This window comes from Castor canadensis, chromosome 7 (assembly GCF_047511655.1).
Source record: "Castor canadensis chromosome 7, mCasCan1.hap1v2, whole genome shotgun sequence".
NCBI classification, from domain to species: Eukaryota; Metazoa; Chordata; class Mammalia; order Rodentia; family Castoridae; genus Castor; species Castor canadensis.
This window is the reverse complement of record NC_133392.1, coordinates 156,158,048-156,185,622: the sequence shown is the minus strand read 5'-3', so window position 1 is coordinate 156,185,622 and position 27,575 is coordinate 156,158,048. Positions and strand designations below refer to the sequence as shown.

Genomic DNA, 27,575 nt, shown 5'->3' with positions numbered 1-27,575 from the left:
TGGGGATTTATGGGAATGCTGCAGCTTTAATTCACATACTAGTGTTGAAAAGTGTTTTGAGAAGCAAAGAAGAGCATTCTTTGGTCTTAGCAATGGATATAATAAGGAAAACAAAACAAAACAAAACAAAAAAACCTTGAACAGGAAGGTGGTTGAAAGGCCGTGAGTAAAACTGTCTGGATTTACTTGCTCTGTAATAACTTCAAATTATCCATCATTTGCTGTAATAAAATACCACTTTCAGTGGTAGAGTTGCAAAGTCTTTTATTTTGTTAAAGATGACTTTCCTTAGTCTTCAGTAAAAGGTCTAATAATGCAAGTTAACAATCCATTTGTTCCAACTCCAACCCTTTCCTGGGAACAACTCATTCAATCCCTCAATTTCTTCTTGAAAAACCACCCACCTAGAATACCTATTTTACCACTCACAGAGTAAAAACAAAACACTGAAACACAGGAATTGTTTTAAATGATTAAATTTCATTTGGATACTTGATCATTGGAGCTTATTTCTGCTTCAGGCCCAGTTCTTTGAGAAATGATGTAGGAATTTTCACCAAAATATTAGCCTGACCTAAGAAAGTTGAAAAGTTAGCTGCCTTGGTGTTACTGCAATCTCTGATTTCCAAAGAGATCAAAAAAGTATCAAAATGTGAATAGGAAACACAGATTACAAGTCATTTAATAACTATAATTGCATAGAATTTACTCACTTTTCAACTTAATTTTCTGAATACCAAATTTAAGAAACCAAGTATGTTGGCAGAGCTGTTAAATGGTGGATTAGCTCCAATGCAAAATTCTTTTCTATGTTAAGAAAGGGGAATACAAAATAATCCCATGAGGTAGGCCTTATTATTTATCCCCATTGAACAGAAAAGGAAAATAAGGCTCAAAAAGATGAAGTAACCCACTGAAGATCACACATTGTCATTGTCAGTGTCTTGGTGGGCACAGCAAACTTAGCCTTTTTTGAAGGAAGGTCATTTTAAATTGAATACATTAATGTGATTAATGACAAAATATTTCATGATGCAGTTTTGCTTTGTTTTTAATGGTACAAACAGCTTTCATTGGTTGCAACAGTAAATGGAAGACAGGAGGGAATACATCAACTTTTACTCCTGGGGAGGCACCTTTAGAAACTCAACAAGTCTCTGCCCACCAAAAGTGACCTTTTATTTTTGTTTTTGATTAAGTATCTTACTATGTAGCTCAGGCTGGCTTTGAACTCACAGTCCTCCTGCCTCTATCCTCCAAATGTTAGGATAACAGGCATGCACCATCACACCCATGTACTGATGCTATCCTTGAAGAAAGTTTAAGGAGCCAGGTGCTGGTGGCTCACTCCTATTATCCTAGCTACTTAGGAGGCTGAGATCAGGAGGATTGCAGTTCAAGGCCAGCCAGCCAAATAGTTCCTGAGACCCCCCATCTCCAAAAATAACCAGAGCAAAATGGACTGAAGGTGGACTCAAGTGGTAGAGTGCCTGCTTTGTAAACTCAAAGCCTTGAGTTGAAACTCCAGTCCCACCAAAAAAAAAGAAGTTTAACATAAACCACAATTAAGGATTCCAGATTCACGTGTCCCTTTCAAATGCAAAACATTCCGACTTTTCCTGGTTTGGGGGGTGGGGAGAGAGTGGAAGCAGGGGAGAACGTTGCTAAGGCTTAGAACATAAACATAACAATTACATCATGAGGCACATACCCAAAAGAACTGAAAACAGGTATTCAAAAAATACTTGCACAGAAATGTTCATAGCAACACTATTCACAATAGCCAAAAAAGTGAAAACAACCCAAATGTATGTGTTAATCATCAAATAAATGGGTAAACAAAATGTAGTATCTATACAATGGAATATTATTCAGCCATAAAAAAGGAATTAAGTATTGATACATGCTACAATGTAGATTAACCTTGAAAATATTATGATAAGTAAAAGAAGCACACAGCACACACAGAAAGGGCATATGTTGTGATTTCATTTATATGAAATCTCCAGAATAGGTAAATCTATAGAGACAGATAGCAGATTAGTGGTTGCTGTAGAGCTTGGAGAAGGGATTAGGGCATGATAGCTTACTAGGCTCGGGGTCCCCTTTGGGGGTGATGGAAATGTTTTGGAACTAGATAGAGGCAGTGGTGACATAACACTGGGAACGTACTGCCACTGAACTGTACACTATAAAATGGTGAGTTGTATGTTAATATGAATTTCATCTATACTAAAAAACACAGAAAAATGAAATAATGATGGTAAATGACCATAAAGCTCTAGATGATAGCAGATAATTTGCTTTTTCTTGGTTTGTCACAAATTCATTGAGTTTTTGATGGTCATACACTAGTACATAAAAATAACCCATTAGCCAGGCACAGTGTCCCAGCTACTTGGAAAGCTGAGGCAGAAGGCTTGGGCCCAGGAGTTTGAGGCCAGTGGAGGCAACATAAAGAGACCCTGTCTCAACAAAAAAACCAAAAACCATCAAATGTTCCAAATAAGGCATTAATGTAGTTAAGGTCCCCTAATGTGCCCAGCTGGCAAAGCACCTAGTAAAATTTAAAAAATGTTTTAAGTTTGTATAAAGTATGAAGGAAAGGAATATTGAGAAACACATTTAGTAATAAACAATGGCCAAAGTCTTGGGAAAAGCTAACATTTCATGCATAGGGAGAGGTCTAAATGCACCATCATGCAGACAGATGTAATGACTCAGGAGAAAACTGGCTTCTCCTCATAACTTATTTTGTGAGTTAAGAGTGGACAGTAGCTCACTGTTACCACCCTTTGACTTTGGCAAGAGATTAGCCTGGGAGGGTCTCTAGCTGCCATTTCCTGTTACTTCCCTAGTGAAACAACGCTGGAGGTTAAGTTACTTCAGGAGACACTCAACAGGGCTCCCATTGTTCCAAGTTAGAAATTCGGAGATACAATGGGCCCCATTCATGCCAAGCTCACAGGCTGGGGAATTGTCCCCTAGCGCCCGCCCATCAACTTTGGGTTAGGACACAGAGTTTTCATAGACACTAACTTGTACAAATACAAGTTAATTATTTAAAAAAAAAAAAACCAGGACAGAATAAGGAAAGAAAACTCAATAACTCAATTGGTAATAAACTGAGAGAGGGGACACCTGAGTCACTCTCAGCTCTGTCTCTAATGTGACTTTAAGCAAATCACTTGCTGTTTCTGAATCTGTTTCCTTGTTTGGAAAATAAAAATGATTTCTAACATCATAAGAGCTTCAAAATTCAATGAACACATAGGAGAGTTAGTGGTGTTGCTGTTCTAGTCACTACAATGAGTGGAGGTAAGTTATGAGTACAAAAGAATGATCAGCTCAAATCTTTTCATTCTCTAGCAGACTTCAAAGCAAGGCATCTGAGCATGATGGCTGACCTGCAATCCCAGCACTTGGGAGGGTGAGGCATGAGGATTGTGTTTGAGGCTGGGCTACACAGCAAGTTGGAAGCCAGTTTGGGCTACATAGCAAGAACCCCCCCACCAAAAAAAACCAAACAAATAAACCCCCCAAAACTAAGGAGTCTTAGTAAAAACAGACAAACAGACAAAACATAATGAATAAAGTCCAGTGAGTGCCTCCATCTCAGCAAGCCCAGGGTCACTCAAGCAGAGAGCCTACATGTAGAAGAACACAAACAGAAGACACAGCATGTTTTCATGTTGCCTAGTCATAGGACTGTAATACATTTAGAATCCATGTTTCTTTGCAATGACCCCAAATCCTCAGAACAAAAACACCATTTACAGTAAGAATGTGGTCAGTGTTATAAGCTTCCACACTGTCATTTTTTTGCTTTTTCAACTTCAAAACTTGCCAGAGCAAGGACTTTATCTCCAGACCCTAAGGAGAAAGACACATAATAAAAACATTATTTAAAATACATTTACAATTCTAGGTAAAGAAGGAAAAATCTATCACATAGATAATGAAATAGAAAATAGAAGTGGCCTCCATTATCAATGCATTAACCCCTACACTTCCCACTGCCATGTGACAAACAATCCAGCACAAAGGGTGCTTACTGGTTACAAACCCTTACTTAGCTCTAGATAAGAAACAGAATATGTAAATTTTTAGTTTACTTTTATTGTTATATCTAGCGCATAAGTATTTTAGAACAGAAGGCTTGAAATATGGGAACAATGGGGTATACCATAGTCCCAGCTATTTGGGAGGTTGAAGAAGGAAGACTGCTTTAGCCCAGGAGTTTAAGGCCAGCCTAGGCAAAATAGCAAAACACCATCTCAAAAAAAAAAAAAAAAAAAAAAAAAAAAAAAAAAAAAGACAAATATTATTTTAAAAAATTAAGCTGCATTAATGTAATTATTTCTATTTTAAAAGTATTGGGGTCAGATATGGTGGTGTACACCATTCCAGCACTCTGGAGACTAAGGAAAGTAGCAGGAGGATCATGAGTTCAAGGCTAGCCTGGGCTACATCGTGAGTTTTTGGTTGTTTTGTGTGTGTGTGTGTGTGTGTGTGTGTGTGGTACTGGGGTTTGAACCCAGTCATAGTGAGATCTTTATTCAAAAAAAAAAAAAGAAGCAAAATCAACCAATAAGCCAGGCATGGGGGTTGGCACTTGTAATTCTAACTACACAGGAAATGTAGGTAGGTAGATTGAGGTCTGAGACCTCAAGACCCTATCTGAAAAATAACTAAAAGCACCAGGCATAGTGGCTCTTATCTGTAATCGTAGTTTTTGGGAGGTAAAGATTGGGAGGATCATGGTTCTAGGCCTGCCCTGGTCAAAAAGTTTATGAGACCCCCATCTCAATCAATGTCTGGGCACAGTGGTATGCACCTGTCACCCCAATTATGTGTGATAGCATGAATAGGAGGATCGCAGTCTAGGCCAGCATGGTATAAAGTGAGCCCTATCTCAAAACTAAGCAGGGCAGGCTGGAAGTGTGACTCAAGTGGGAGAGCTCCTGCCTAGCAGGGGTGAAACCCTGAGTTCAATCCTCAGTACTGCTAAAAAAGAAAAGAAAACAAACAAACAAACAAGAAAAAGAAAAAAAAAAGGAGGAGGCGGAAGAGAGGCAAGAAAAGTAAAAAATAAGAAACCTGAGGGCACTCTACTCACCCAGGTCTGTGGAGACTTTCTCAAACTGGCTGAGGAGAGTACCTGCATTTGCTGACAAGAAGGCCTCATCATCTGTAGTCAGCTAAAGAAAAGGAAACAAATCAGCAGCGTGGGTTCAAATGTTACAAGCAGGTTCTTGGTATCAAAATTAAGAATGTCTTTGGTCCACAAACTACATTACAGGTCATGAAATTCTGTAGCAAATACTACAGTTTCTAATACCTAATATTTCAAACTAAATATAGTACCTTCTCTCCAAGTTTCCTGAGAGCTGTTAGTATCTCCACTTTCTGTTGAGTGTATAGGTCTCTTTCCAGTTTTCCCACCATCAGATCTCTATCCATCTACAATGGATGAATGCAAAGCATATGATTTGAAAGTGAAATACTCTGTGCATAAAACCCAGACCTACTTCTTTAAATTTTAATGCTAAACAGAATCACTGTCTTAGTTATAAGTGCCACCAAAGGTTAGTAGGTCAGTAGCTTCCTTTGGAGAGAAGCTATCCTTTAAGAGCTTATTATTATTTTTTTAAATCTAAAGTATGGTCTTTAAGTTTGAATGAAATAACTGACAATAGTCTTAGAAATTACATTAAATATCATCTCTATCACCAAAAACACTAAGACTATGTACTGTACATTGGTACTATTCTAAGTGCTATTTATTTATTTATTTATTTAGCTGTACTGGGGTTTGAACTCAGGACCTATACCTTGAGCAACTCCAACAGCCCTTTTTTGTGATGGGTTTTTTTGAGATAGGGTTTCGTGAACTATTTTCCTGGGCTGGCTTTGAATCACAATCCTCCTGATCTCTGCCTACTGAGTAGCTAGGATTACAGTTGTGAGCCACCAGTGCCTAACTGTGTTGGGTATTTTCGAAATAGGATCCCTTGAACTATTTGCTAGGGCTGGCTTCAAACCATGATCTTCCTGATCTCTGCCTCCTGAATAGCTAGGATTATAGGTGCCCAGCTTTGAAATTCTTAGGTTAGATAGAGGCAACATTGTATAGAAGCAACACTGCTAATAAATTCTCAATGTTATTTCAAGTTAGAGTTCTAGAACACCATGGTGAAACATCAAAGGTGGAGTCCATGTAAAAGTGATCCAAGGCAATTTAAACTGCAATATACTGTTTAAATAGCTACAGTCATTATAAAACATCTACATTCATTATGAACTATAATTGCTCAAGGTACTAATTTTGTCAGAAAATTATGGGCTGTGGCTCTAAAATCAACTGACCAACTTTTAAACTGTAGATTGTTACAATAAGCAAATTCTCAGGCTAGGAAGAAAAACACACAGCAACCAGATCAATTAAAGAAACTTTACCTCAGCTAACCTTGTCCGAAGCTGACCTGGTTGTTTCTTTGCAAACAATCGGATCACCTCTGGAGTTTTAAAGGCCTGGCTAATAGCTGCCTGAATAGCCTAGAAACACAGGAAGGTAAAAACTAATTGAAACATTCCTAAGAATCAGATTTGCAATTATTTACTGATATTATTGGTAAGTCTTTGTGCATCAAACACTGTTACAAAATCAGTTTTCACTTGCTATTTCTGTGCATATCACTAGAACAAAATACATAACAAAATGAAGATCTGAGTGATACAATTATTTTATGCACTAAGTAGACATTCATTAAGAAGTTATACCCAAAAACAGGATACTTTTTTTTCTTTTCAGTGCTGGGAATCAAACCCAGCATCTTGCACATGCTAGGCAAACATTCTACCACTGAGCTACATCCCTTAAATGTACCCTTAAATGGTCCACTTCTATCTGAAATATGCTTAGAAAAGAAAAAATAAGTAAATTGTGCTTACCAGCTGCATTCCACTTAGTTCATCTATCAAAGTCATATTTCCAGACATAATTTTCTTCAGTGAATCATTAAATTCACTTAGCTGTTCCAGCGTTTCCTTTTTGGTTTCTTCATATTCATCTGCATCAAGTTCCTCTCTAACATACAGTGAATACCATAATGCAGAAAAATATAGAGTTCCAAGTGAAAACAGCAATCTCAGTACTTACACACTACAGAAAGGCTGAAGGGAAACATCAAAATGCTAGTAATGAATGTGTACAGACAGTTATAGTGTGAACACTTTTCTTCCAACATGGTTATTGGTAACATTATCTTTTTTTTTTTTGGTGTCAGGGATTGAACCCAATCCCTGAGTGGGATTGAACTCAGGGATTGAACCCAATCCCTGAGTGGTAGAGCTCAGCTCTACCACTGAGCTACACCACCATTGCCTAAACATTTTTCTTTTATCCAAATAAGACACACTTAATTAACCACACGATAACTTCCCTTTAAGCAGTCAATAGAATAATCTAGGGCAAGATTACTGAACACAGCTAAGCCTGAGTTTATCTATAAAGCTTTTGGTAATTACAGTACGCATCTAATAAGGTTGCAATGAGCATTGAAAGAGATAAAGTGCTGGGCATGCATAGTAACAAGTGACTAGCTGTTGTTATCATCATTATTATTACTGGTAGGGAACATTTTGTGTGCCTGCAGAACAACAGCAATACACTACCTCTCTGTCATCTGAGTAAGAAGTTACTTTTATTCATCAAGCAGTTCACTTATTAAACATTTACCGTGAGTGCTGGGGTGCCTATGGCTCATGCCTGTAATCCTAGCTTCTTGGGAGGCAGTGAGCAGAAGGCTCAAAATTCAAGGCCAGGCCAGGCAAAAAGTGAGACCCTATTTCAAAACTTCCCAACATAAAAAAAAGGGCTGCCAGAGTGACTCTAGTGGTAGAATGCCTGTTTAGCAAGCGTGAGGCCCTGCAGTACCACAAAAAAATTAAAGTAAAAAATACTACCATAAGTAACAATAGCTGCCACTTACAGAGCACCTACTCTGAACCAGGTACTGTGTTGCCTGTTTTATTTGTAATATTCACAACAACCTGGAAAAGCTGTTAAAAAATGCAATGAACAGTCATGTTCCTTTTTTTTTTCTTTGAACCAGCACCATGCCCTGAGCATGATAAGCATGCAGTCTTCCACTGAGCTACACAACCAGCCCAGCTTTGGTCCTTTGAGAAATTAAGAGTGAAATCACACACCAGGAGTTCATACTAGGCAGGGCTGTTTTAAAGACTAAAGACAAGATCAGTGTTAATTCTTTCCACTTCAAGGAAGTTAATCATTCTAACCAAGCTCACATGCACTTAGTGATTACTTGAAAGACTTCCATGTCCCAGGCTTCCTGACTCTAAAGCCTGAACTAAGTTTACTTCTCCAACAGACAAAACACTGTAAAAACACTACAGGAGGAAACAAAATCACACATGGACCTACATCTATGCCACTTACAATTTAGCTACAGAAAAAAGGCATTTTATAGCATAACAACATACAGTTATACTATTACCTGCATTCCTCCAGATCTTGTAATTGTTGCATTAGTCTATCTAACTGCTCTTCTAAATTCTGCTTTAATTTGCTTGTCTCTGTCTTTCCTCTGGAAGCCATTTTAATCTGTATGTAGAAAAATAAATCCATATACAGTATATATTACATGTGGTTATTTGAAGAGATTCAACACATCATGCAATTTAAAATTAGGCAAATTTAAGTTAAATTTAAATCTAAAAGGCTACACTCTTAGTTCCAGATATGGGAAAGACAGTTACACACATAAAATCTCAACGTAGATACTAAGTTTAAACTCATAGCAATAACACCCACAGAAATGCCTGACAGTCTCTTAAGTGACTTGCAACTTCATTAGAAGTCTTCGCTATTGGTCTATCTTAAACAAATTCAAAGGATGAACATACAGATTTATAAAGAAATAGGTCAGATGTCACTTTGCTTTATTAAAAACATCCAATATAGCATTCTTTTTGTTTTTAGTAAGTATACTCCAGGACTCAGAACTCTCCTGGTATTATCTTGTTGGTCTTCTATATATTTACCTAATGACTTGTGAGCAAAACATCTTATTTTTTTATTTTTTTATTATTCATATGTGCATACAAGGCTTGGGTCATTTCTCCCCGCTGCCCCCACCCCCTCCCTTACCACCCACTCCACCCCCTCCCTCTCCCCCCCCACCCCCTCAATACCCGGCAGAAACTATTTTGCCCTTATCTCTAATTTTGTTGAAGAGAGAGTATAAGCAATAATAGGAAGGAGCAAGGGTTTTTGCTGGTTGAGATAAGGATAGCTATACAGGGAGTTGACTCACATTAATTTCCTGTGCGTGTGTGTTACCTTCTAGGTTAATTCTTTTTGATCTAACCTTTTCTCTAGTACCTGTTCCCCTTTTCCTATTGGCCTCAGTTGCTTTTAAGGTATCTGCTTTAGTTTTTCAGTGTTAAGGGCAACAAATGCTAGCTAATTTTTTAGGTGTCTTACCTATCCTCACCCCTCCCTGTGTGCTCTCGCTTTTATCACGTGCTCAAAGTCCAATCCCCTTGTTGTGTTTGCCCTTGATCTAATGTCCACATATGAGGGAGAACATACGATTTTTGGTCTTTTGGGCCAGGCTAACCTCACTCAGAATGATGTTCTCCAATTCCATCCATTTACCAGCGAATGATAACATTTCGTTCTTCTTCATGGCTGAGTAAAATTCCATTGTGTATAGATACCACATTTTCTTAATCCATTCGTCAGTGGTGGGGCATCTTGGCTATTTCCATAACTTGGCTATTGTGAATAGTGCCGCAATAAACATGGATGTGCAGGTGCCTCTGGAGTAACAGTCTTTTGGGTATATCCCCAAGAGTGGTATTGCTGGATCAAATGGTAGATCGATGTCCAGCTTTTTAAGTAGCCTCCAAATTTTTTTCCAGAGTGGTTGTACTAGTTTACATTCCCACCAGCAGTGTAAGAGGGTTCCTTTTTCCCCGAATCCTCGCCAACACCTGTTGTTGGTGGTGTTTCTAATGATGGCTATTCTAACAGGGGTGAGGGCAAAACATCTTTTGATATGAATTTCTTCTTTGGAAATGTGCCCATTTTTTTTTACTAAACTATCTTTCTCTGATTTATACAATATGGATAAGAAGCCTTGATAACTATGTATATACTATCTCTTGTCTCCTGACCTTTAATTTTACTTATGATGCTACCACGCCAAAATATTTTAATGTTATTGTTTTATTTTGCTTTTGTTTTCTGAGACAGGATTTCAGTATTTAGCCCAGGCTGACCTTGAACTATAGATCCTCCTACCTCAGCCTCCGGAGTGCTAGGATTACAGATATGAACCAATATGCCCAGTCTTATTATTTTTTGCAGTTTGGGGGATCAAACCCAGAGCCTCACCTATGCTAGGCAAGTGTTCTACCACTGAGATATATCCCAAGCCCAGGAAGTTATTATTTTTTAATAGAAAAATTATCTGTGTCTGTGTCCTTCTTATTTATTTTTTTGGGCGGCACTGGAGTTTAAAGTCAGGTTTTCATGCTTGTTAGGCAGGCGATCTTATTGCTTGAGCCAATCCACCAACCCTGTTTCTTTCTTTAAATATTGTAGTTTTGCATCCAATAAAGGCCCCAACCACTTCAAAGACTGATAAAAATATGTATTTGTATTCTAAGACTTTTATAAAAAATTTATAGCTACAGAAAAAAGCCACCAGAAACTTTTTTTTTTGTTTCTGCTATGAAGTAAGGGTCCAACTTTTATTTTTATTCAAATGATTAGTCAAATTGCCCCATCACTCTTTACTATTCAGTCTTTTATTCATTGATCTAATATACCTCCTTTATGATAAAACAAATTCCCATACTCAGGTTTTATGGTTCTCAGGCATTTCCTTACCTAATTATTTTAGCTTTACCACTGACCTATTTTGACAATTGGTAAGGATTGGCTCTTATTATTATTCCCCTCCCAAATCTTGGTTATTATCATATACTTTCTCTTCTAGATCAATTTGAGATCAAGTTTCATTAAAAATCATATTGAAGGGCTAGGGGAGTGGCTTAAGTAGTAAAGCTCCCACCTAGCAAGTATGAGGATGTGAGTTCAAACCCCAGTGCCACCAAAAAATAAAATGGGATGCTGAGGCAAGAGGATCACAAATTCAAGGCCAGCCTGTTTCCAAAAACAAAAACAAAAAAAAGAGATGAATGTGGAAAATATTTGCATCCTTAAAATTTAAGTCTTGGGCTGGCAGAATGGCTCAAGTGGTAAGAATGCCTGCCTAAGCAAGTGTGAGGCCCTAAATTCAGCACCACCAAACTAAAAAAATAAATTAAATAAAATAATTAAGTCTTCGTCTGTTGTTGTTTTTGTTTTTTGGTGTTGTGGATCATAAACTCAGGGCTTTCTTTATACATGTTAAGCATGCACTCTACCACTGAACTATACCCCCAGCCCTTGGCTTTCTTTGGGGGGTATTGGTGGGAGAAATATAAATCTGTCTATCTAGGGATATATTGCTCCATTTATCTAGTGTTTCTCTTATGATGTTTAGTTTTAAAAGAATATTGTTTTAGTTGGGTATGGTGGTGCACAATTGTAATTCCAGCTACTTAGGAGGTGGAGGAGGTAGGAGGACTGAAGTGGGAGGCCAGCTGGGATAAAGTGCAGCAGGGAAAGTAGCCCAGGACTCCATCTGAAAAACAAACTAAAAGCAAAAGGACTTGTGGTATGGCTTAAGTGGTATAGTGCTTGCCTAGCAAATTCAAAGCCCTGAATTCAATCCTCAGTATTGCAAAAAAAAAAAAAAAAAAGTGTTTTGCTGGGTGCCTGTGACTCATGCCTATAATCCTAGCTACCAGGGAGGCAGAGATGAGGAGGATCAAGGTTCAAAGTCAGCCTGGGCAAATAGTTCTCAAGACACTATCTTGATAAAACCCAACACCAAATAGGGCTGGCAGAGTGACTCAAGTGATAGAGTGCTTGCCTAGCAAGTATGAGGTCCTGAGTTCAAACTCCAATACTGCCAAAAAAAAAAAAGTTTTATTCACATAGGCCTGAACATTGGCTATTCTTACATTTTTTGTTAATATTGGAAAGAGTTTATTTTATTATATCTATATGTATCTACCTTCCTATATATATTTTTGGGAGTGCTGGGGATTGAATCCAGGCCCTAATGTTAAACATGCACTGAGCTATACCCCAACCCAATATAACTTCTGATTACTACTAGTGTAGAACAAAGCTATTGGTTTGTTTTTGGCACTAGGGCTTGAACTCAGGGCCTACACCTTGAGTCACTCCACCAGCCCTTTTTTGTGAAGGGCTTTTTTTGAGATAGCATCTCAAGAACTATTTGCCTGGGCTGGCTTCGAACTGTGATCCTCCTGATCTCTGCTTCCTGAGTAACTGGGATTCCAGGCATGAGCCACCAGCCCCTGGCTAAATCTACTGATTATGATGTGTTGATATTATATCCATTTACCTTAATATCCAGCATTTATGTATCCCATTTACTAAAGTTAAGCTTACATTCCTTTCAGTCAACACATTTTGCTTAATATTGGTATAAGCCACTCATTAAAACTTAAACCCTAGTTTAACTTATTAAAGCATTTTTTTTTCCCTTTGAGATAGGTTCTCAATTTGTAGCTCAGACAGACGTAGAAGTTGGTATATAGCCCAGACTAGCCTCAAACTCATGATCTTCCTGCTTTAACCTCCCAAGTGCTGGGATTATAGGCATGCAACATTGCCTCTAGTCATTAAAGTATTTTAAATTTTTCCTATATATAAAGAAATCATTATGATTTACATTATATTTACATTATTTGACATGTAAATATCAGTGGAGAATATTCTTACGTTACATTTGAAATACAAAGTAATCAGTGGAAATCTAGTCTTAACACCCTCTAGTTTACTTATTTATTTTTCTTTTCTTGCAGTATTGAGTATTGAATCCAAGGCCTCTTGCATGCTAGGCAAGTGCTCTACCACTTGAACCATACCTCCATCTGTATTTTGTTTTTGAGACAGGGTCTCACTAACTTTGTCAGGGCTGACTTGGAACTCCCTAGCCGCCTCCTGAATAGCTGGGATTACAAACCTATGCCACAATGCCCAGTTTTCTTATTTAGTGGTACTGGGGATTGAACCCAGGGCCTTGGGCACTCTTGATACCACTGAGCCATATCCCAAGCCCTATCCTATCTTTTAAAATTGGCTTTGGGGCTGGGTGTGTAGGTCAGTGGCAGAGCACTTGCCTGGCATGCAGGAGGCCCTGGGTTCAGTAATCAGAATTGCAAACAAAAAGTTGGAGGAGAGCTTAAATCATCTTTGAGTTGATATGCAACTATGAACAAGCTACCTCTCAGTATAACAGAAGTGTAATTTATTATAACTACGTTTCATGTATAATAGTTTGGAGGGTCTCTCCTGGAAATAATCTTAATATTCTTATTTTCAATCTGCTTAATCTTCTAGTAAAAGTCAAGACAAACCCAAGATGAAACTGAAAGTGTCTTTTTAGAGTTAATTTCCTAGTCTAGAGGCTGGGAGTATAGTTCAGTGGTAGAATAAGCATTTGGCATGTGTGAAGCAAGGTCCTGGGCTGGACTTGAATCCTAGCACCAAAAACAAAAAACAACTTCTTAATCTAATAGTTTAACCACACTGGATGTTCAAAACATACTTCCCTCTTTTTTTTTTTTTTTTTTTTTTGGTGATGGAATTGAACCCAGGGCCTCATGCATGCTAAGCATGTGTTCTAACTACACCCAAGTCCTTCATACTTTTTTTTTTTTTTTCCTTTAGAGGGAAGGTAGTATTGCATTTGAACTCTGGGCCTCAAGCTTGCTAGGCAGGCACTCTACCACTTAAGCTACACCGCCAGCCCTTTGCCCTTTTTTTTGCTTTTTCAGGTAGGGTCTCTCCCAGGATCGGCCTCAGACCATGATCCTCCTACCTACAGCTTCTTGTCTAGCTGGGATCACAGGTGCATGCCACCATACCTGGATTGACTGAGATGAGAGTCTCCATAACTTTTTGCCCAGGCTGGCTTTGAACTGCTATCCTCCTCATCTCTACCTCCTGAGTAGTTGGAATTACAGATGTGAGCCACTGCACCTGGCTTGTTTTTTTGAGATAGGGTCTCACAATATAGCACCGGCTGGCCAAGAACTTGAAGTTCTCCTTCCTCACCAAATGCCCTGAGGCTGGGATTACAGGCATGTATCACAACTGTCTTATCCTGGTCCTTTGAGCCTCATGTTTTTCTACACATCAAGCCCAGTTTATTCATTCTTTTTTAGTCTAGGTTCAAGTGTCACCTTCTCCATAAAGCTTTCTTTGATTGCCTACCAATCAGTAGGTTGTGAATTATTTGAGAGAAGGAACTTTACCAAACCTGGACAGACAAAATGCACTGGCTAAATGAATAATGAAAATTGATTGCTTCTTCCTCTGTGTCACATATTTTATTCTCTATTAGCACCTATTTTTTTTTGCCATAATTATATGTGATTTTATTTATTTACTAATTGATTGCAGTGGCTGGAGATAGCACCTAGGGCCTTGTTCATGGTAGGCAATCACTCTACTACTGAGTTACATCCCCAGCCCTGTATGTGAAGTTCTTATAGCACATTATTTGTCTAGGTTCCCCTTGACTAAATTCTTGAGAGCAGGAAATAAGTCTAATTCCTCTTTTAGCCTTCTTAACACCTAATATAGAGAAAAAACATTTAATTATCTGGGGGTAGGGCTCAAGTGCCTTCCTGAGTTCAATCCCCAATACCACCAAAAAAATATTTTTTTATGATGTTGGGGATTGAACACGGGAATCTCACACATGATGAGCAAACAGTCTACCACTGAGCTACACCAGTTCTCAATGTATTTTAAGGAGGCAGTTATTATTAATAAATTTCAGGGAGGATAGCATCACTTGAAAAGCCTTAACCAGACGCTACAGATTTATCCAGGAAAGATTTAACTCGCGGGCACCACCTAGTATTGAATCAAGGTGGTGCACTTTTGCCGAAACCACAGAAATGGCTCTCAAACACTGTCTTCTGGAGTGGAAAGTACCCATCCACGCTCACCTGTCTCCTAGTTCTCTCAATTCTGCACAGTGCTGACGGCTCTCAAATTGCATAAACCTCCAACTCTTGAAGTCCCCAGTGTCAATCTGAAGAAAGCGAAATTGTGCATCTGGGCTACAAGGGGCTCAAAGTCCAAATCATCTGGGGGTGGAGTTGGCTAGAAAAAGGGAAACAATTAAGTAGTTTTATTTGCTATATACGAACCTGGCCGACAGTCCAGACAACTTCCGCTTGACACCCTGCAGTCGAAACACACCCTTTATTCCTAGTAAGATGTGAGCGCGGGCGTAAATCCCTGGACCGGAATCCCTCGGCAGTCGTTCTGAGGTTTTTCCTGATGGAGACGAGGTACATGGACACACCTTGAGGAAAACTGTCAAACCCAGACGCACAGTAAAAGTAAGGTCGGAAAGCACACATTTTCCTGGCTCTTGGAAGTAAGCAGCATCTGGTCCAAGACCCCGGTTAGAGACCAGCTCCAGTACCGCTGCAAATCCCTTGTCCACTGGTGAACTTGAAGCTCCGGTAATCAGGTCCCGCGGCGGACAGGCTCAACCAGGCCTCGACTGCCCCCAGAGGTGGCCGTGAACACGCCGCTCCCGAAACTCCTGTCGGCCCCGGCTGACCAAACCCCGCCAACCTCCTCGGACCCCAGGGGTCCTCGGTCTGCATCCCGCCCGCCCACCGATCCCACAGATTGGAACCAGGGGCCCCGCCTACCTGAGGATCCCGCCGGACGGACCGAACAAGAAGAGCACTTCCGCCGGACGCACGCACTTCCGGCCTCTCGTAACCAATAAGAGTGCGGCCGCGGTGTTCCCCTCGCTGGCGTCCGGCCGCGGTCGTCTCCGCGAGGACTGGTGCCGTTTGGCTGTGAGGGAATGGTAAGCCTCCCCACTCGGAGCCCCTGAGAAAACAAACCATTCCTAAGGACGTCGGTCCTCCTCTTGTCCCAGACAACCGGAGAGTGCGATGAGGACGCCTTTAGGGTCTGGCGTAACGGTCCCCGAGGCAAGGTCATCATTTTCGGGTCTTGACCCCTAGTTCTTTCTGTGGAACCAAAAATCTAGATACATTTTTCTCCGACCTTCGGTACAGTGAATTCGCGCTGGGGCGAGGTGGAGGGGTGTCAGGGACTCCATTTGTAGAGCTGTGTTGAGCTTGGCAGGGAGGAGGGGACGGGGAGAAAGAGGAAGTCTTCCACTGTGAAGGGTTGATTCCTTTTCCCCGTAAATGCTTCCAGATTCGTGTAAGACCAGGTCTGCTTTACTAAAAGCGGTTTGTCATATCCTCCGAGAGGCAGGCAACTAGCTGTTGGGCAACACTTTAAAAGGTACCCAGAGGTTGGGTGGAAACCAGCCAGTCTTTGAAGAGTGGTCCACAGGCTGTCAGGGTTTACGACAGAATTTGTTCAGAGGTGGTCGTTAAAGTTTGCATTTCAGCTGCTCAGGGCAGACCCAACTTTGATTACTGTAGAACTCTGCAGGATGTCAAGATTTGCCTGATCACAGAATTCCTTTATTACCATCGATTGTTTTTTCAGTGTCACAGTTTAGATATGAGGTCACTTTTCTAGCTCGCATTTAGCCTCCCTTGCAAAACGCTTCAGATTCAGAGAAAGTGCCTGTTACGTTAATGCAATTATCCTTAGTTTTTGATATGTGAATATGTGTGTCATCGTTTTGGGTAAAATGTAACCACAATGATACAGTTGTGAAGAAAATTCCAGCCCAGTGGTAATAGAAATAAAATCCAGGCAGAGAGAGCAAACTTTTTAGGCAGAAGCTTTAACTGAAAGAGAAATTAAAAAAAAAAAAGGTTGAGGAGAAGTGGGAAAACACTTAATAAGAGATGCAGGCTGCCCTCCGACAGCAAAGAAGCCTTAGGTTGGGGCTGTAGCTCAGTGGTAGAATCTGCCATGCCCCAGACCCTGGGTTTTATTCCCAGCACCACAAAAACAAACATTTTATTGGGTTGCTGGAGTGGTTTGGGGTCTGGTGATTTTCTTCTAGGCATGAGTATGGCATTTTTATTTTTGGAGGTTTGAACACAGGGCTTTGTGCTTGCAAATTCGGCACACTACTGCTTGAGCCACACCTCCCGTCCATTTTGGTCTGGTTATTTTGGAGATGGGTTCTCTCAAACTATTTTCCTGGGCTGTGATACTACCAATCTCAAACTCCCAAGTAAATAGGATTATAGGCGTGAGCCACCAGTGTCCAGCTGAGGATGTTTTAAATTTTTTAAATTTTTCCTCATGGAAAATATACTTGCTTATTTAACCATTAGAATATTTGCTGAATAAATACTTTGTCACAATGTGTTTCTCTTTGTTTTGATGATGACAATATTCTCTTCACCCATTTGTTCTGGCTTAGTGTGTATAGTCTTAGAAGCTGTAAAGGAATGGCCTTACCATCTGTGCATTGTATTTGCCTGCTCTTTCTCAGTGACTTACTCTGATTCATCGGCTCTGTGCTGAGAGTTCTTGTTTTGAGTTAATGGATAATGAAAGCATATTCTAGTACATAATAAAGAGAAGTTGGTTTGGGTTCCAGTTATGAAACAAAAATAGAATCCAAGTCTTCAGATGGGAGGGAGAGAAGAAATTGGAGAAAGAGGAATGATATGTAGGTAGTCACTGGAGACTGGACTAAGGAGAAGTAACCCCAGAACTGGAACCCATAACTGGGAAACCAGATAAATGCTACTTGACAGCTGAAGGAGTTTAGGACATTTCACCTTGGACTTGGCATGGGAGTGGAGATAGGGAAAATGCTGGGGCAGATGAAACTTGAGTGTCTACTTGGAAGTGCCATGAGCCAAACATTTTCTAAACATTTTGATCTCTTTTATTGTTTATTTATGTGGTGCTAGGGATCGAACTCAGGCCTCATGCATGCTAGACTAATGCTCTACCACTGACCTATGCCCCCAGCTGGACAGCTTTTAAATGTCTTCCAGAACACAGTTTGTACCATTGTAAGTCTTGCATAATGAATGAGCAAGAACTTTTAGAATCAAGGACATTACTCTAGCTATGAGGTTCTCAGCAAGTTAGTCAACCTTTAAGTTTCACTTTCCTTGTCTTAAAAAAAAAAGGGGGGGTCTGTGTGATAATAGTAGTACTGCCTTATCATGTATGTTGTAAGGATTCCATGGGTGCTGAAGAGACTGTTTGTCACACAGGAAGAACTTAGTGAATGTTGCTATTATTATTATTACTGTATCATCATTATTATAGTCAAGTAAAAATAACTGGGCCTATATTTACAAGGAACAGACCCAAAAGAATGGGCATATGTATTAACCATTCAATGATAGGCAGAGAAAATGAGGGTTCCATAAGTAGGAACCCTGAAACTTTCTTCTCTTGTTAATTTATCATCTTCAACTCTCCCTGACAACCAATGATCTGCTGTCATTATAGACTAAGTTGTCTGTTTAGAATTTCATATAGCTGGAATTTCGCCTTATTTGTAGATTTATTGTGAGTAGTTTTGACCAAGCATGGTCAAATAAAATAACTAAACAATCAAGAGACAGGCTAGGGGCATGACTCTAGTGGTAGAGCACCTGCCTAGAAAGCATGAGGTCCCGAGTTCAAGCCTCAGTACCAGCAAAAAAAAGCAAGAGACATTTCAGAAACTTTAAAGATACTTTAAATTCCCACATACACATTGCACAGCTCAGTGTATTAGAAGCTATCGGTCAGCCCTGAATTATTTTCAGTAGTGTTTAAATCATGTGATCTGCTGAGTGTTTCCTTGCCCTTAATTTTGTGAAAAATCTTCCTCCCAAAAAGCTAATGGTGTCTGTACTGCTATTTCCTACATGGGTGAGAGGAGGAGGAAATATGTCTTTTTTCCCATTTCTCCCTACTCTTACCGTTATGCTAAATTCCTTTCCTAGCTGAACTGAATGCATACTGAGCATGTACGGTTCTTCTGCAGTCTTTTTTTTTTTTTTTTTTTTTTTTTTAGGGTATGGGGTTTAAACTCAGGGCCCACCATGAGCCACTCCACCAGCCCTTTTTTGTGAAGTTTTTTTTTTTTTTTTTTGAGATAGGGTCTCACAAACTATTTGCAGGGGCCGATCTCTGTCTCCTGAGTAGCTAGGATTACAGTCGTGAGCCATTGGTGCCCAGCATTTATTTTCTTTTGTAATGCCTCTGTTGCTCACTAATGATGATTTTCCATTAACCTACCAACATTCTAATCCTCTTCTTTTAAAAAAAAAATCAGATCGAATTAACATTCTTTCTTAACTTGATATCCCACTAAAGGTAGCATTTAATATGTGTGGTTTATATTACTTTGTTCTAGTCTCTTTCTGCGTGCTTGCTGGATCTCTTTACTTGGATCATCCCATGTATACCTGCTATAGTTTGGATGTTGTTTCTCTCCCAAATATTTATATGCTGAAAGCTTAGTCCCCATCCTGGCCATGTTAAGAGGTGGTGAGACCTTCAAGAGTGGGGGCCTAAACCCAGGTGTGGATTGGGAGGCAGAGGCAGGAGCAACATGAGTTCAAGACTAACAGTAATCTTTTTCTTTATAAATTCCCTTTATACCTCCTAACCTTCATCCTTTAATACTCTTAACTACTGGCATATCATCTGCTCAGTCACTCAAGTCAAGAAATCTGCTAGTGCCAGTGGCTCATGTCTGTAATCCTAACTACTCAGGAGGCAGAGATCAGGAAGATTGAGGTTCGAAGCCAGCCCCAGTAAATAGTTCTCAAGACCCCAGCTCGAAAATACCCATCACAAAAAGGGCTGGCAGTGTGGCTTAAGGTGAAGGCCCTGAGTTCAAGCCCCAGTACCAAAAAAAAAAGAAAAGAAAAGAAAGAAAGAAATCTTCTGTACATGGTGGCGCATAGCCATAATCTCAGCACTTGATAGGTGGAGACAGTTCTGGATAGCAAGTTCAAGGCCATCTTGGGCTACATGGTCAGACCTGGTCTCAAAAAAAAAAAAAAATGAAGGAAGGAAGGAGAGAGACAAAAAGAAAGAAAAAGAGAAAGAAAAAAAGAAAGAAGATGGAAGAAAGCAAGGAAAGAAAGGTTTTCTTCTCCCACTCCTTTCTTATAAGCCTTGAGAGTCTGTATTTCTTTTTTTGAGACCGGGTCTTCCTATGTAGTCTCAGACTGGCCTTGAACTAGCTGTAGTCCAGGCTGGCCTTGAACTTGTGATCTTCCTGCCTCAGTCTCCCAACTGCTGGGATAACAGGCCTGAGCTGCCACATGTGGTTTGTGCATCTGTGAGTAACCAGCTCCTACTTAATTAAAAAAAAAATATTTTTACTGTGGTTTGAAGGGCTTCACTCTTGCAATGCAGGCACTCTATCACTTGAATCACACCGCCAGTCCATTTTTCTCTGGTTATTTTGGAGATGGGGCCTGGCAAACTATTTGCCTGGACTGTTCTCAAACCATGATCCTCTTGATCTCAGCGTTTCAAGTAGCTAGGGTTACAGGCATGAGCCCCTGGTGCCTGACAACCAGCTCCTAATTAAAACCCCTCAGAGAAAGACACTGGTGGCTTACCCCTGTAATCCTAGCTATTTAAGAGGCAGAGATCAGGAAGGTCAAGGTTCAAAACCAGCCTAGCCAAGTAGTTCAAGCAATCTTATCTCGAAAAAACCCATCACAAAAAAAGGGCAGGTGGAATGGCTCAAAGTGTAGGCCCTCAGCTCAAACCTCAGTACTGCCAAAAAAACAAAACAAAACCAAAAAACCATCAGAATATTTGAATTCGCACAGAAGAAAGAAGACACAATGCAAATCGGTTAGTTATTTTCTCTAGAAAAAAAATTCACTGTTATAACGCAAAAGATTATTATAATACATCCTGAAGAGATTGTGATTATCTTTACTCCAAAATTTCCCATTGCAGTCATTGCAGTTTTTAAGAAGCATTAAATTAACCTTGTTCAAATGTACATCCTGAATTGCTGTGTTATTTTGAAGTCAAACCTTTGTTGATTGCTGAGATTTGTAATTTCCTTTCTTCTTGTCAGCACTTATTTCTGTAGCACTCATCCAGGTGAGGTTTAGAAAGTCAGCGTTATGGTCTTGCAAGTATTTAATAGGGGCTCCTTCTTTGGGTGGAGTTGGTTTTGATGGCAATCCTGCAGTCTCAGCTGACAAACTCCTTTTCCTCCATTGTCAGGCTCATTAATACTTAAAAAGCAACTTTCTTCCAAATGGCTGCTCTTGGGCATGCTTCCTGTTGTGGCCAGTTCTGTAGCGGGAAAGGAGATGCTTGTGCTTGCCAACAGGTGGCAGTGCAGCGGGGACAGGCTCAGCCTGCCCAAAATGTGTATCTGAAGCAGGGACCAGCAAGAACCAAGGGTCAGTTTCATTTCAGACTGTTGGTATAGCATCTGCCTTTGGACATATCAGCCTGGACAGCCAAATCAACCCCATACCTGAGAAAAATACTGCAAGAGAGAATGGGAGTTAAACAGCTGGACTCATAAAGGCAGTGTTTATGTCCCACCCCAAGCCAGCTATGTTCCTTGCTGTACATACTCTAGAGCTCCTCAAGCCTGCTGAAGCAGAGCCAAGGGCTTCCCCTTGTGATGTGATCTTTCTTAGTTGGTTACTTCCCTTGAAGGACTGGTGAACACCTGACAAGGACAGGTTACTTGGGAAGTATTCTTGCTTACCTGTGGACACTAGGCTGCCCACTGACAGTAGTACAGACAAGTAGTAAAGTTCAGGGGTGGTTTTTTCCTATATTTGAGAGGAAAAAAAATCACATTAATACTTTGTATTTTAATCACTTTTTTCTTTTTAGCAGTACTCAGGGCCTCACATTTGCTAGGAAGGTGGTCTACCACTGAGCTGAGTCACCAATCCCTTTTTCTTTGGTTATTTTGAGATAGGGTCTTACTTTATGCCCAGGCCAGCCTGGACCATGAGTCTCCTATTTGTGCCTCCCTGAGTAGCTTGGGATCATGCCAGCATGCCCAGGCATTGGTTGAGATGGTGATCTCTGTACTTTAAAGCAACTGAGGCCAATAGCAGAAGAGGACCAGGAACTAGAGAAAAGGTTAGGTCATCAATGCGAGTCAACTCCCTGTATAGCTATCCTTATCTCAACTAGCAAAAACCCTTGGTCTTTCCTATTATTGCTTATACTCTCTCTTCAACAAAATTATAGATAAGGGCAAAATAGTTTCTGCTGGGTAGCAAGGGGGTTGGGGGGAGAGGGAGGGGATGGTGGGGTTAGGAGAGGGGGTGGGGGAAGAGGGGAGAAATGACCCAAACATCGTATGCAAATATGAATAAAAAATTGTTAAAAAAAAAAGAGATAGTGATCTCTGGAACTTTTTGCCTGGGCTGGCCTCGAACCACAATCCTCTCATCTCCACATTCTGAGTAACTAGTATTACAGACTTGAGTCACTGCACATGGCTTTTTTTTTTTTGGTGGTACTGGGGTTTGAACTCAGGTGCTCTACCACTTGAGCCACTGCACTAGTCCTGTTTTGTGTTGGGTATTTGCTCTGGGGTGACTTCAAACCATAATCCTCCTGATCTCTGCCTCCTAAGTAGCTGGGATTACAGGCATGAGCCACTGGTGCCTGGTGTGTGACACATGTCTTTATGAGGAATTCCATTTCTGCTTATTTGTATTTTTAGTACAAGTAGGTAATGAATACTGAAGACTCATGGTATACTGCTTATAGCCAAACTTTCAGGTTAAGATAAGCCTGTAGATACCTAATATTTAAAACCATACACAATCTGATGCCAAAACTGTCAACACCACGGTGCAGACTCCTTCACTGAAGGATCCCACACTAAATACAGAAAACGTCTTCTTCAGTGCCTATGGGACGGGTTCCACCTGGACAAGCAGCACCGTAAGACCTAAAAGGGCAGAGAAAGTATTGGCTTACTAGGTTTTATCATCTCAGAAACATTCTCCTTTGTTTTTCTTGAGATAGGTTCTTGCTATCTAGTCCAGGCTGGCATCAAACTTGTGATCCTCCTTCCTCAGCCTTCCAAGTGCTGGGATTACAGGTGAGCACCACCGTGCCTGGCCCTCAGAAACATATATATAGCGTTGGGGTTTGAACTCAGAGCCTTGCTAGGCAGGGCCAATACCTCTTGAACCACATTACCAGCCCATTTTTGTGTTGGTTATTTTTGAGATAGGGTCTTGCTTTACGCCTGGGACAGCCTGAACTGGGATTTCCTATTTGTAAATCCTAGCATAGCTGGGGATGACAGGCATGTACCCCTGCACCCAGCCATTGGTTAAGATGGGGTCTCATGAACTTGTCTGGGCTGGTCTCAAACCTCCTGAGTAGCTAGGATTACAGGTTTGAGCCATCACACCCAGTACTGGGGTTTGAATTCAGGGCCTCATGTTTGCTAGGCAGGCACTCTACTACTCGAGCCACTCTACCACTTGAGCCACTCTACCAACAGAAACATATTCTTAAATGGAGACCTAACTGTAATTTGTTTTCTCACTTTGCTGTTGTGGAACAGAAATGCTCAAAACATAGCCAACTAAATTTTCCTTTGACATAGGTTGACCATGCTGGTAATAACAATCATTATTTTTTGAGTGATTCTCTCATCTCCTTTAAACCTTACAACAAAACTGTGATGCACGCATTTCTATCTCCATCTTATACATGATAAAAGGGAAACTTAGGTTTAGGTAACTCATATGGTTGTAGAATGAATATTTGAAATGATCTCTAAACAGAGTACTCTTCCCATTACACTGTTGCCTCTAGTGGAGTTGCAAAACTCTTAGGTCTACAGGAGTGCTAGGTACTCTATGTTTTTCATTTTTTAAGATTTCATCTTTGTTTCGATGCTGAGCTCAAACCCAGGGTCTTATGTATGCTAAGCACTTGCTTACCACTGAGGCACCCCTAACCCCTCAGGGTAGTATTTGTTGAAATCATGCATCATTCTTATACACACCCACAAAGAAAAGAATAATAGAAATACACTCCAGGGCTGGAGGTGTGGCTTAAGTGGTAGAATGCCTGCCTAGCAAACTTGAAGCCCTGAGTTCAAACCCCAGTGCTGCCAAAAAAAAAAAGCACTTGTTTAAACATTCCTAAAACTCCCCATTTCAGAGATCAACTCTTTGGTTTTACTTTTTTGACTTTGGTTCCTTAAGATTAAATCTATAAAGAATTTTATAATTTTTAAGCTTAAGTAGGTTTCACAGTCAAATAGTAGGAGAACTACAAGAAGCAGAAAGAAAGTTTTAAAAACTCTCTAGGGCCAAGGGCATGGCTCAAGTCTAGAGTGCCTACCTAGCGAGTGCAAGGCCCTGAGTTTGACCTTCCTGTACCGCAAATAAAAATCAATAAATAAAAATACAAACTCTCTTCATTTCTATTTCAAATGTGATTTTTTTCCTTTAGGTCATGTCTATGAGTGAGAAGCACAAAGCCTTCACTTAATTTTTTCTTTTTTTGGCAGTACTGGGACTTGAACTCAGGAAGGTGCTCCACCAGCCCTTTTTTGTGAAGGGTTTTTTAAGATAGGGTCTCACAAACTATTTGCCTGAGACTGGCTTCAAACTGTGATCCTCCAGGTCTCTGCTTCCTGAGTAGCTAGGATTTACAGGCATGAGCCACCAGTGCCTGGCTAGTTTTTTTTTTGGGGGGTGGGGATAGGGTCATGCTTTTTGCCCAGGCTGGCCTATTTACACTTCCCAAGTAGCTGAGATGCCCGTCCCGTGCCACCGTGCCCAGCTATTGGGTGAGATGGGGTCTCCTCATGAATTTTTTGCTGGGGCTTGCCTAGAACTATGATTTCTGCCTCCCAAGTAGCTAGAATTACAAATATGAGCCACTGTGGCTGGCTTAACCATTTTTGTTCTAGCAGTGTGAGGCAAGTAATAAACACCTAATGGGTACTTGACAGACAATGGCACACTTACCAAATGTGAAGAAAGTCAAGATGATATTGCCAACTAGGTTGGTCAGGAGAGGTTGGCTGCAGTATCGAGACGATGTGGGCCTGAAAATCAGTATACCTGAGAATACCTTAATTCATTACTTATTATGAGAAATCCTCTCCATAAGTACTACACCAGCACTCATCACTGTGAGTATCAGAGTACTAGGTTCCTCTTGCTCTAGGCAACTCACTTCTCTTTAGAACCTTGTAATAGTAATAGTTATTAATAGTCAAAATTGGTGTGCATGTGTTTTTTCTATTTTTCTAGTTCATTTTAACTTTATAGTTCGGTTAAAAAAATAGATATTTTATGGAAATTCTGACCCGGAGTAAAAAAATATGCCTTACTGTATACAAATCTCTTATAATGGAGCCTGGTAGGTTTTAGTTAGACTAATTACAATCATGGCCAGTTTCCCCAATACTTAAGTGGATTGTCAGTTTGCAGATTTTTTAGAAATAACACATTTTTAGAACTATACTTTTTTAATTTAAGTGGTCAAATTGCACTTGCTTCATTTGCTCAATGAGAAAGTTATTAGCTAACTGGCTGTTTCTGCAAGACTGATTTCCAACACAGAATTGGAACTAAAGCTGGCTGTGTGCACCTGTGCTGCCTTCAGCCCTGCAGACATCAGCTAATGCCAGGCTGTTGGGACTTGTCTCCAGGGAACCCATAGACTGAGATATTGTGCCTTCATTGTCTCCCATTTAATGCCTTCTTATTCAAGAAGTGTCGATTAAAAGTCAGTCTGTCCAAATCCCTGCTACCCCCACTGTATTGAGATCCTTGACTTTTCAAAGAGGGGAAGTGGTGGCTGTCATTGGTAATTGGGGCAGAAATATTGGGGCAGGCGGTGGTTAAAGGGGTACCAGGACTCACAAGGAGCACCCAAACTGCCTCCATAGGTAAGACCTGCATGCTGAGTGCTGAGCTGCTAGATATGAAAACTTACCTTAGCAGAACATAGAACTGGAGAACCAGGGTGGTGATCCCAAACAGGAACACTGTCACCTGGCTGCGTGGGACACAGTGAGTTACGGTTTTGCATTACTTAGATAAAATTACTTCAAGTTCAGGTTCTGTTTCATGATAGCTAAAACAGTTTTAAACATAGTAAAGATGAAGTAAGGTCCACACCACCAGAACATAATTTTATCTAATAATACTTTAATAGAAATACTAGTATTTATTGAGCAGCCTTCTATTAAGCTTACTGTATAACAGTAGTTGATACTGGTCTCTTGACCAGTATCTTTGGAACCTTGATTCTTTTACCATGACTAAGTTAATGCCATAAAAGAACCTACAAGTAATATTAAGTTATTAATATAAAAGTAAATAGAAAAAAGAGAAAACAAAAATACAGATGAGTTAATATTCATGGTTGGATATTTTATATGTATGATATCATTTAGTATTTACAAGATTCTATGAATTAAGAACTATGGGTTTTTCTTTTTTTTTTTTGTGGTTCTAGGGGTAGAACCCAGGTAGGCAAGGGCTCTATTACTGAGCTACATCCCTAGCCCTCCTTTTCTTTCTTGAGACAATCTGGCTGTGTCGCCCACGCTGGCCTTTAACTCCTGAGGTCAAGCAATTCCCCTGCCTCAGCCTCCCAAGTAACTGAGGCTGCAGGTGAGCATACCGTGCCATAGGTCCTTATTTTATAAATGAGGAAAACTGCTAGGGGCCAGTGGCTCTCACCTGTAATCCTTGCTACTCAGGAGGCAGCGATCAGGAGAACCCACAGTTTGAAGCCAGCCGGGCAAATAGCTCACCAGACCTTGTCTCGAAAAAAAAAAAAAAATTACAAAAAAAAAAAGTGAAGGGGCTGGTGGAGTGACTCAAGGTGTAGCCCTGAGTTCAAACCCCAGTACCTCAAAAAAAAAAGAGAGGAAAACAAGATTCAGAAAGTTTTAAGTGACTTGTCCAAGGACAAAGAACTAGTAGTATGTGATACAACTAGAATTCAAACCCTGTGTGGGAGTCTTAACCACACCTAACAGCTCTGTCACCAGCCAGATGATTCACACCAAGTGTAACTAATAAAACCAGAGTTAACTTGTCTACCACAGCCGCACAACCAAATGAAGATTACCACTACTGCTCCAAATATTTTTGAAATTATCCTTTGGAGATTACACATGTAGTTTCTGTGGCATATAAGTAAATAATCTTCCTTTATGAAGTGATAGTTCAATCACTTCACCATAAACTATTCACCTTAGTTTATTTTATTCATAGAGTTTATCACTGAATGACTTTAAGATTTTTGTAGAAAACAAATCTATCTTCCAAATGAAAGTACTCAAAAGAATATTCAGCTTCAAAATATACCTCCAAGAGTATTTAAAGCAACACAGCATTGTTGGAACAAGAATATAGGTACACGCTTAAAGTTACTATTTTGAAAGCATAGCATCCTTTGAGAGGTATAAATTCCTTGAGATGGTCGGGTCAATCACATTACTTAACAGTGGCCAACCTAT

General features: G+C 40.2%; 2 protein-coding genes across 5 annotated transcripts in view; one reads left to right on the top strand and one right to left on the bottom strand.

Annotated features, from left to right (window-relative positions):
- Positions 1-227: 227 nt before the first annotated feature.
- Lzic (leucine zipper and CTNNBIP1 domain containing) lies at positions 228-15,880 on the bottom strand. Of its 3 annotated transcripts, XM_074081395.1 has the most exons (8): positions 15,856-15,880; positions 15,340-15,469; positions 8,523-8,629; positions 6,955-7,090; positions 6,460-6,558; positions 5,368-5,463; positions 5,120-5,201; positions 228-3,873 (listed from the first exon to the last, which is right to left on the bottom strand). In XM_074081395.1, exons 3-8 carry the CDS (start codon positions 8,621-8,623, stop codon positions 3,815-3,817), a joined length of 573 nt encoding a protein of 190 aa, XP_073937496.1. In that variant the 5' UTR covers positions 8,624-8,629; positions 15,340-15,469; positions 15,856-15,880; the 3' UTR covers positions 228-3,814. The 3 variants fall into 3 exon arrangements, with proteins under 3 accessions (XP_073937496.1, XP_073937495.1, XP_020023500.1); XM_074081394.1 differs by lacking the exon at positions 15,856-15,880 and having other exon boundaries at positions 15,340-15,827; XM_020167911.2 differs by lacking the exons at positions 15,340-15,469; positions 15,856-15,880 and adding an exon at positions 15,136-15,275.
- A 46-nt stretch (positions 15,881-15,926) lies between these two features.
- The window catches only part of Nmnat1 (nicotinamide nucleotide adenylyltransferase 1), a 28,319-nt gene continuing 16,670 nt past the window's right edge, over positions 15,927-27,575 (top strand). Inside the window, exon 1 of one of the 2 annotated variants that reach the window (XM_074081392.1) lies at positions 15,927-16,019. The gene's annotated coding sequence lies outside the window, so the exon portion shown is untranslated. Of the gene's footprint in view, positions 16,152-27,575 lie in introns of both variants that reach the window. The other variant, XM_074081393.1, reaches the window with a different exon arrangement.

Coding starts and splice junctions, on each gene's coding strand:
- Lzic (XM_074081394.1), bottom strand. CDS start 15,555: ATGTGTGCTTTCCGACCTTACTTTTACTGTGCGTCTGGGTTTGACAGT. Junction 8,630..15,339: donor TTGTCTGGACTGTCGGCCAG/GTTCGTATATAG, acceptor TTCTACATACAG/ATTAAAATGGCTTCCAGAGG. Junction 5,464..6,459: donor TTCGGACAAGGTTAGCTGAG/GTAAAGTTTCTT, acceptor CATCCATTGTAG/ATGGATAGAGATCTGATGGT.